General features: G+C 39.6%; 1 protein-coding gene across 2 annotated transcripts in view; it reads right to left on the bottom strand.

Annotated features, from left to right (window-relative positions):
• Positions 1 to 2,341: 2,341 nt before the first annotated feature.
• The window catches only part of LOC144659409 (uncharacterized), a 32,209-nt gene continuing 23,890 nt past the window's right edge, over positions 2,342 to 10,660 (bottom strand). For both annotated transcript variants that reach the window (XM_078519823.1, XM_078519824.1), the window contains 7 exons: positions 10,153 to 10,317; positions 9,518 to 9,640; positions 8,282 to 8,632; positions 7,640 to 7,865; positions 6,315 to 6,467; positions 5,209 to 5,354; positions 2,342 to 4,453 (listed from right to left, as the gene is read on the bottom strand). In XM_078519823.1, the coding sequence (XP_078375949.1) occupies positions 4,230 to 4,453; positions 5,209 to 5,354; positions 6,315 to 6,467; positions 7,640 to 7,865; positions 8,282 to 8,632; positions 9,518 to 9,640; positions 10,153 to 10,317 (1,388 nt within the window). In that variant the 3' untranslated portion in view covers positions 2,342 to 4,229. The remainder of the gene's footprint in view (positions 4,454 to 5,208; positions 5,355 to 6,314; positions 6,468 to 7,639; positions 7,866 to 8,281; positions 8,633 to 9,517; positions 9,641 to 10,152; positions 10,318 to 10,660) is intronic.

Below are 10,660 nucleotides of genomic sequence, written 5' to 3'. Positions count from 1 at the left end.
TTGTTATTTGTCCTATTTTTACTTTAGTGACAAGGGACGAGAATTCACCACCCTAGCCTCCAGCAAAGCTAAGTTTATGTCGCTCTTCCTCAACTTTGAGCAGCCAAATTATAAAGGGTCTCGTCTACTCAGGTATTAAGACATGACTTCGAACATTACAGAAGATACCAATAGCGAATTCCACCGGTATCTTGTAATTTCCAGGCCTTTAGGCTTTCCGACGGCTGGTGGAAACGGCAGCCTGCAAATTGTTCTAAGTTTCGTTTGTTTTCATATTGAAATCTCATTTAACGCCGGTCTAATATAACGCAAAATAGAATCAGCTTATAAATATTTATACTTAGCTTTTAGCAAGCTCCTGGATCCCACTTGGCCAAGAAGCACCCTAGGGAAATCCGGATTGCTTGTCCAATTTTTTGCTGACCACTTTCGGCGGGAGAAAAGGCGGCGCGCTAGACGAGGCTTGAAAGACATTCACGACGGCCTTGACCCTTGTTGACTGTTCTCCGGCTTGACAAGAGAATAGTATATTCTAGTTGAAGAAATCGTCTTGTTCTTTATAAGTCGTTCATTCACATTAAGCTTACATAATCTCGGGCAAACGAAGGCATGTTGTCTCCACCATACAAATAATGTTTTTGTGAGGTTGCTGTAGTGTCGGGTTTAGCCGCGGTTTGGAGACCACAGGACCTTGAAGCCGAGTCGGTAGAGTGGCCATATTCCGGTAGAGGTAATCTGTTCTGTGTGTGCATATCAAGTTCCTGAGTTGCTGGACCGAATACCTGTTCAGTAGTGCGAGGCCTTCGACAGATCGTACGCACATTTATCTTCGAACGACAGAATAAAATGAGTAAAACCGGAACGTAGTTCGTGGGCAGATACCAGGATAACTCATAAAGTACTGATGGAGCGATGTTGAAGCGAAAAACAATCGAAGGATATCACAGCAATAATAATTATTGTGAAAACTCTTTTAGGGAGCTCGGAGAATTTGAAGTAAAACTACTCAAGTCTAGATAAAACCGCATGGCCTTGATTGACATAATAGAAAAGGGGCGATGTGATTGGCCAGCCCGAATAGCGCATCACACTCAGAAGTGAGTTTGACCTTTGAATGTAACGCAAGAGTGGTAGTCTTGCAGCATATTGCGTGACAGATCTGCGTATTAGAATAGAGTGATCTTATGACTTCTCTGAACTCCTTTCATGGTTGTCACATTAACTTTAATTTATATTACATGTAAATTGGCATTTATATTACATATAAATTTGCTTTTATTGCGACAGGTCTGTTTCGTATGGACCTAAATTAATAGGTCCACACTCATCAGGCAACTTAACGCTATATATACAGCACACACCGAATAAGGAGCAGGGAGAGTGGAAATGAAGCAGTGGTTAAAGCGGGCCCGGGCCCGGGTTGGATGCCGACCCGATGCCATATGCGGGTTGGGTTTGTTGGTGGTTCTCGTCCTTGCTCCGAGGATTTATTTCAGGGTACTCCTGTTTTCCTCCAAAAAAAAGACAACATTCCAAAATTTCAATTCGACCTGAATAAAAGACCTGCAAATGAAGCATTGTCACCCTGGAAACAAAGCTATCCCATGTGATAAATACATTTATCACGTATCTTTGAATTACAGTCGATTGAGCACGGAGTGTTACTTCGATCTGTTCTTATACAATAAAACCCAATGGGAATTACCTCCCATGAAAAAAGATGTGTTCATTATTGGAAATTGACTGATTTCATTCTTTCGAAATTCCTCTACATTTATCTCATTTCCATTTATTCATTTCACGACCTGGATTGATATCAACTTGTACTGCCCGCAAAATTAAAAAAAACGCAAATCGGGGCGAGAAATGACAATGAAAGTGACAACTTGCGTAATCCATGTGACATAAAAAATAACCAGACAGAATAGCGATACTATAATTGCTCAATGCTAAGCGCCAGATGTGGGTCCTAATAGGCTTCACGTCGACTTGAATTCTAGGTATCTTTGCTTCGGATATTGACACAACGTCATGTGTCTGATAGCGCACAGATCAACTGTGTGCTTTACGCTAGTTGGCTTTAAACGTAAAATACGTTAAGTTTGAATCCTCAATTTAGCCCCCCCCCCACCTTCCAAGTAAGCCAATGCTACAATGCTATGCCCATATCTCCTATGCTTATGTCACTGATGTCATAACTAACATATCCTTGTATTTGTGCTAATGCCAACGTCACTAGTGAAAAAAACTGTAATCTAGGTAATAACGTTAGCCTACCGGTGCGATGTTATAAGGAAAAGGGAAAAGCCTTACTGGTACAAAAAGTGCTCATTTCCAAACAAACGTTTTGTATACATTTTATTGGTTGGTACAAGGTTATATTGAATGAAATACACAAGTGCTAGGAATATACGTTGGGTTAAATGATAACTTGCATAATAGTTAGTAAATAGGTGCCGTCATTTCACTGCAGGGCCGTAACCAGACTTTTGGCATTGACGAGGCAAAAGTTGTGCCTGTCGAAAGCACAAGCCGCTAGCGGGACCTTGGAAGAAAAGTTTGAAATCTAGAAGCTCTGAGACACTATTTTCAGCATATTTCACTTCAGAAAAATCAATCATGTTCAACTGGGGATCATTTTCCCACTTCAACGTATTTGTTTTAGTTTTGGTTAAAAGCTAGACGAAGTAAGTGCCTCGTCTTGCCTCTTGCTAGCTACGGCCCTGCACTGTTTTAAAACAGCGAATGGTTATAAAAACAGCATTCCTAACCAGCAGAATAAAAAAGGCCTGAAACGATTGTAACTTGCGACTTATCATAGCAACTTAACTTTTGCCAAATGGCTTGTGCTTTATCACGTAAACCGTGTTTTACCATAAACAATCGGCAACCTAGTCGACTGCTATCTTATAAAAAATGCAGCAAACAGCTAAGCCTGTTTCACCATTGCGATATAACGGTGATATCGAACTACAAAACGGCATGGTGTCAAGCAACCGCCAAAAGACACCTTATGTTGATGTTTCAGGTCAGCAGAAGGAAAGCAATGGCGTTAGCATGAAATAAAGAAAGCTGATATTGATGTCTTTCTGTCCATTTCGTTATATAAGTTTTAGTTATTTCTCTAGTGTGAAGCGGGCTTTAGTGTGCTCAAAGGCCTATACCTTTGTCGCTTGGTATCGAACGTTACAAAAAAGGCTAATATATAGATTTAGGCACGCCTAAAAGCGGAGCTCCCCATTTATTTAATTTTCACTGGAGCTTACAATGTTTTCATTCTAGTGAATAAGCGGCCAAAGTACTAATGTTTATGGCGGTTTATAGGTTCAAGACAAATTTAAATAGCTCACGGTTAAACCGAATGTCAGCAGTACGACAAAAATAATAATCTTAAAGCGGGGCAAAATCATTACTCATAGCACGAAAAATTACTTTAGAGTACAGTAAATTATCTGCTTTCTAGCAATAGAAAATAGTTTCGCAGCAGTTTAGTAGACTCCACAATATCTATTACATTGATATAGGATATATTCAACGTGAATCGCAGAGTCTGTCGGATTAGCTCAATCGGTAGGGTGCCAGTCTGCGGATCGGAAGGTCGTGAGTTCAAATCCCAGAGGGTCATGTTTTTTTTTTTCTTTTTTTTTTCTTTTTTCTTTTTCCTTTTTTTTTTACCCCGTAGCATTAAAATAGTTTGTTTATTATATCAACCCGATTTAGCTTTCGAATGCTCCTCATCGATCGATAAAGGCTCTTAATGTCCACTTTTTTGGCGGTCGATTACTTTCTACACGTAATTTTCAGTCACATTTTGTTTCATTGCTTCTTGTTTTTCTTTTCAAACCTCTTTAAATTTTAAAGGCCGCCTTTATACGGCCGCCTTTATACGCTTCACTCTTTCTACCATCAAACTATATGGCCGCCATGTTGCGCGACTCCGTATGTATGTACGCCGTACGTACGCGCCCGCGAACCATGCCGCTATCCATGTTGACCATGAGAACTCATTTCGATAGTGTTCCTTCTTTCATGGTTATGGTGCTACGCTTAGGAGCTCCGCTATTACGCTGGTTTTCTTTAAATCCTGTATATAGTGATGGCTTCATTATTGCATACCATCGTGATCTCATTTTTACTAAAAAGTTCTAATTTGCAGCTGCAGCTACTATAGTAACTAACTTAACTGCATGCTACAACAGCAACAATGTTTGACAGCAACATTGCAGCTCCTAAATTTCAATCGTGTCACTCCAGTCGTGGAAGCAAGGGTTTGTTTGGCCCAACTGCTCGCTCTGAGTGGTGTTCTGGTTCCCAGGTTCTTTGCGGTTCATAAGCCGACGCGCCATGCGGTACTTGATATATAAAACAGTCAAAGCTATGACTGCAATCAGACCGAATCCACCAGCGGCCACCACGCCACCAATCAGACCAGTTTGTTTGCTGTGACTGGAATCTGTGGAAACCAAACAAGTGAATGCGTTTCAGAAAGTAAAGGTTGTTAACGTATCTTTCAGCAAAGAGGTCACGAAGGTGATACAAAGTAACAGATCTTTTGGCGAGGGATCGTTCAGTAATTAAAACGCGGTAATGCGTTGCAGATTATATTAGTCTTCCCGTCGAAAAGGGGCTTCCAGCCTTGAGCGTTTCCAACAGGAAAAATAGAGTATATCAGGATTCGTAAAAGATAAAATCAGCTAGAAGCTTAAGCCAACTGGCCCACACCACCTAAGCTTATCCTAGATTCCATACATAGCAAGAAGCGACTAGGGGTATTGCTTTTCCTCCCCCCCCCCCTTCCGCTCCCTCTCCCCCAAGAGGAGATGCTAGTCAGATCGCTGGTCCCCTGGGTGGAGAGAGGAATTGTTAGAGCTGTGCTCTGTAATCATACGAATCTATGAAAATAACGCAGTGCACACTTTCTACCCCATCTTAAATATATGAAATATGTGTAAAAAAACCAAGCTCACTTATAGAATGAAAAATAGGTTTTTTCCAGCTTTGCACGGTTCAAATTAACTTAATTACACAATCTGATTGGTTAATTAAGCGAGCGGTACTATGTTTTTCGTCGGAATCGCTCATCTGGACCATTTGCAGCAGCCTTGTTTATGGTAGAAAACAAATCAAACTTGGTTTTAAAGGTTTTCCACTCGAACAGCTTGACCTACTAGTCTACTCCGTCAAAAGGAACTTTTTCTGATAATTTACCTTCGCGGTTGGAGGGTTGTTTTTCTTTGATGAACAAAGGTCCGCGTGTGAGAATGACCTTAGTTGTACTTTCTTCATGTTCTATCTCGTCACGCGTCACATCTCTCTTCTTTCTTTTTTTACTGCTCAAGCAACCCCTGCTGCACCTGTGAGTGGAATCGGTTGTAGAATAAGACGTCTGGCATATACCAACGAACGACAATGAGATAATTTTTTTATAGTGATCATGCGCTCAGCTTTAAGATAGCTAGTTTACAGGCATGCCACTGAAGCAGAGGAAGCAAATATTTTAGATGAACATAACAAGGTTGAAAATTCCAACTGGCAGGATGCAGACAAGTTGGCTATATATTATGCGTGACCGAGGAGTTAAACTTAGTACCACAGGGAAAGAATCCAGCTAATGGCAGAGTGAAGGGTTTGAACCTGGGACCCCTAAATTACAACAGTAGCGCCCTAACTCAGCCACGCTCCTGTTTTAACACGCTGCCTCCTCAACATATACATGGATCAACTCATCACTTGAAAAGAAACCCTGAATTATAGCAAAAAAAGTCAGGCTACAACCACAGTCGAACCCAACACCTCGCGGTTTTATTTCGAACGCTTTACCACTGTGAAGTGGTTCATTCCGAATTCTATTACTTTGTTCCCGTCAATTGACAAAAAGAAAGCAAAAGGAATCAAGTCACCAGACCAAGTAAACTAGGCACATTAAATTAAAATAAAGAGGAAAACCACTTGGTTTAATTGGTTAGAAACTTATACTCAAAACGTTGAACTTTCTAAATGCTGTTCCTTTTATCCAAAAAGCCTTAATTACGAACGCCCATGCGCTTTGTCCCGAAGATAAATTTTCCGACACCTTCAATCCTGAGAACACTTCGGAAAACTTTTTTAATACTGATGACAGAGACTTGGAGTTATTCAACTTACTTGCCATATGCACTAGGGATAAAACCGGTCTTAGTAAATATTTGGTACAGACGGATAATATTTACTCATTCACGTGCAAAAAACGTAGAGCGTATTATGAGATTGGAAGCCGTTTTGTATTAACTCTCAGTCACTAGTTTGTGATGGTAAATTATGCCACTTGAACTCACCTGGAATTCGGGGAGTATTTGTAACAGGCCAGCAACTCACAATGGAAGTACACCGTGTCGTAATCATCGAAAAATCGGAAAGTTTTGATTTTAAACTGTTGGAAACTTCGGTTGGGATCGTAGCTGTAATCCAGTGTTGTATCCCGTGGACAGCTGTCAACGAAAAATAAACATACATTTATTTTAAAACTTGGCTTCTTTTAACAAGGAAGCTATTTCCGCGCGACATAAATAGTCAGTCGTTTTTCAACTTAAAAAATTACCATCAAGCCAAAAGAACCCTAAAAAAGGAAGTTTATAAAGGAAGTCAAACACCAGAGAGGTAAATACATATTAACTCGAGTCCCAAGAACCTCTTTCCCCAAAAATATCTTCACTTGTTCTATTTATGCAGCATAGAGACAGATCTTTATTTTCAACCCCAGATTGCTCAACATAAAATAGTATTATATAGCTTGCACAAAGAAAGCCAAACTAAACTAAAAACTTTTCAAAATAAAACTATCCAAAATATACTTCCAACTGAATGAAATTATGTGATTTTGAAACTTGTCCGCTGTACCAAATGTTTCCTCAAACACTACCTCACCTTTTATCAGATGTTCTATTATTTCTTGCTTTTTAAAAGAAGGCCCTTGTTTTTACCTTCCCTTCATACTTTTGCAGTCTTTTTTTATATTTTTTAATATTTAATTACATCCTTGTCAACTGTAAACATAAAACCATATCTGTAAACATAATTACAGCATTGTACAAAGGAAGTACTGCACAGCAGACTACTAAACCCTTTTATACCATGCCATAGAAAATACAGCCAATCAGAATACAGGAAAGCCGTTGTATATTCGACGGTATTCAACCCAACCTTCCCATAGTGCGTTGCGACTGTATTCTCGACAAAATTTAGTAAGCGTATTTTCTATGGCATGGTATAAAATAGTTACACAACACTTTCTCGTGGTATACTATGAAATATCCCACTTGTCACTTGTATTTTCTTGGCATACACACTCGCCTAAAGGCTCGTGTGTATACCGAGAAAATACAAGTGACTCGTGGGATATTCCATAGTATACCACTCGAAAGCGTTGCATAACTAGTATATATTTGCCTAGACAAGAGTTAGAACAGTGAATCGCTCTCGTCTTAGAATCTGCCGTAACTTGATGTTACGTACGAGAGGTCGACGACACTCGCCGAAGAAGAGTTACAACATTCAACTTGCTCTTGCCATCTTGGCTGCAAAACATCTGTGCTTAAGCTCACTTTTTATAAGTCAACTAAAATGTCTGCCTGTTTGTTGTGTATCCAAGACGCGCACTTACCCATTCTCTATAATGGTGTATTGTGGCCAGGAATAAATACTTCCATCCTTTGTGGCCTTACAGTTGTCTGCCATTATCACTAGGTCGGCACTGGAGTCCACGCTGTACTCCAAATACACAAAATCATTGAGTGGCATGTCCAGTGGGTAGTCCCCCTCGGTGTAGGGCGCGGCAAATGAAGAGTCCTTGTAAAAGTCCATTTTGAAGGTGAAGTTACCATATCCCGCTAGAATAAGGACATAACAGCATGTAATTTTAAAGGAAACCTCCACTGGTAGAACAAATTAATATTTCTTTCGCAGGAAACATAATTGTAATGGTCCTTTTTATTACAAATTACTATATAAGCTAGAGCACTGAAACTGTTTGGCTGCGGATGGCCAGGATGGAAATGGATTGCAACTTGAAAAATCAAGGCTAAACTTTTCAAGTTGTTCCCGCGTGTCTTAAAAATCGCTATTTGTAGCCGTTACGTAATTTATATCTGCGAATCAAGGTTGTAACGTCCTTTAAATGTTCAAAGATATGTTTTTCATGGGTTAAGTTGCCTACTACTAATTTCAGAAAAGTTTAGACCAAAAATTCTGCAAAATCCCCTTAACGTAGCTCCTTTAAGAAACGACAATAAGATCCTTTCATTACCTTCATCTCCAAAGTAAATACTCCGAGGAGTGAAGCCGAGGCTTAGTAAGGTCTTTCTGGAATAGCTGCAGGAAAATGGCAATTTAATGTCATGTGATCGAGTGATGACGTTATCGATAACCACGGTATCTGCTTGGATTTCATTCCAGAAAATGAGAACATGTTCTGTTTCGTTCACCAATGTCCCGCAGCCATTTAAAGGGGTGCTGATGATCAAGTGTGTGGAATTCTCTGTGGCTCTACATGATGCATAGTGGAGGTGCAGTTGACTGACTTCAAAGAAATGGTAGGTTTCCTTTTCTAACGCCACCGTCATGTTATTGGGATTGCATGTAACGCTCACACTAGGGTCTAGAATGAAGCAAAAAGTTAAAAACGATTTTTTAAAAGGCCACGCGGAATCTGGCTTTTCAAACAGCTTGATGAAACAAGCTTCTAACGGCGAACATAGAGTTTCCTGAATAGTTTTTGTCCCTAAATCTTGTTTTCCCGTTTCATAGTTTGGAAGCGGTTTTGTGAAAACAAAATTTGCATACAACGCTTGAAATTGGATCTTAACGACAAGAGCACATTTATTTTTAATTGTTTTGTTCATTTTCAAGTTCGATTTCGGAGAAATACAGCATGGTGGTTTTATTGTATGCTGAAGCTCGTCAACTACAATGCGACAGTAAGTTTTTGAATCGCTTGGCATTTCCCGGCAGCCAAAGATAGAATATCTTCAATAGGTTTGAATGAGACTGCCCGTAAAAAATCTGTAAAAACTTCGACTTCCAGGCATTTAATCTATTTAGACCCTGCCAAGGGAATCGGACGGAAATTTAACGATACTCAGCCGAACTCGATCCACGGACTGAGTTCGATTGTGATCGAAAATCAAACACAATCAAACTCAAAAAAGATTGCCTGGGCAATCAAACGGTCGAATTCCGAGCTCTAAATTGATAAAAAATCCCTGTCCTGGAAAACAAACACTAGCTCTCTGGAAGCTCATGAGGTGAACGTAACGCGTACTACGCGTGTTTCAAGCACAAAGAGGTCTGCTTCTGTGTTTTTTCCTTTTGTCCTCTTTTGCTTTTGTTTGTTGTTTTGGCCATGGACCGACAGCCGGAATATGTCTTTAGGAAAGAGTTACCAATAATTCCTACTTCATGTGGAGGGGGACGTGCATTTCAACATTCAAAATTCGGTATCTGAAAGTAATACTTCAGGCCCTGAATTTGCAATTTAACTTACCATCACAGGTCAAATTGTTGGAACTCATAGTTATCCCCTCAGGGCATCCACAGTAAAACGATCCAGGGATGTTGAAGCAGTGGTGACTGCAGCCGCCATTGTTGAAAGAGCATTCGTCGATGTCTATACAGAGAATACACAGTCGTTTGGTTAAAATGGACTCATAGCCAATAAAACTACAGTGGACCTTTGGTTATTGCCGACTACTTGTCTTTGGCCCATTTTAAAAAGTTCAATCCTCTCTTCACTAAAATCCCTTTCATCATGGACTCCGTACATCTTTCCAATCAAAAAAGAGACTCAACGCGATTGTCAAGCCGCAAAATTCAGTGCGTCCTGTGCCGAGTGAAAGTGAAGAAGCGAGCAGGAAATGTTTCTTCTCAAATATTAATCTCCCATTCTCCTCTGATTAAGTGTCCACGGCGTTCTCCATATATAAAAAATATTTCTGGTTATAATAAATACTGATTATTGGTTTTGTGGGGAGATGTCCTCTGCCTCGGGTTGCAAACAGAGTACATAAATCTCAAACTGAGAATTGTCTTACATGACTAAAGGGTATCATTATGGTCTCAATAATATCCTTTTATATTATATTTTCCACGAAGAATGACTTATTTAATCATGTATCTCACCAGTACAAGATTTTCCATCATTATCCAGTTGATATCCACTTACACACGAACATCTGTAACTGCCTGGAGTGTTACCGCAGGTTTGTTCGCAGTTTGCTGGCATATGTAGCTTGAAGTCCAGAGGAGCTGCCATGCCGTGAAAATAGTTCGTAACAGTCGTGCTGACTGTATAAATAAGGTATTGATAATAATAAGGAAAACCATTGCTTATATAACAATACACAATCTAAATGGTAATGGGACTCGGTGGATTCCAAATATCAATTCTGTCCGTACAAGTAAACATGTTTGTAATGTGTCTTTTAAAGTCTGATTAATGATTTGATAATTAGCTTATTTTAAGCGACAGAAAAAAACAAAAAGAGAAACACGATGTATGTCTTTTAAAAGTATTGTATTGTGATCAGGGTTGCGAGTGTTTCAAATAGTGTCTTTTATTTTTCCTGGCAATTTTTCATACACTGACGTGAAAAAAATAAATAAAGCAAATGTTTTAAATGAATATAGA

The sequence above is a fragment of the Oculina patagonica genome, chromosome 7, assembly GCF_052425735.1.
Source record: "Oculina patagonica isolate OP01 chromosome 7, crgOcupat, whole genome shotgun sequence".
Lineage (NCBI taxonomy): Eukaryota > Metazoa > Cnidaria > Anthozoa > Scleractinia > Oculinidae > Oculina > Oculina patagonica.
Note: the sequence above shows the minus strand (reverse complement) of the source record. Positions and strands in the feature narration are given on the sequence as shown.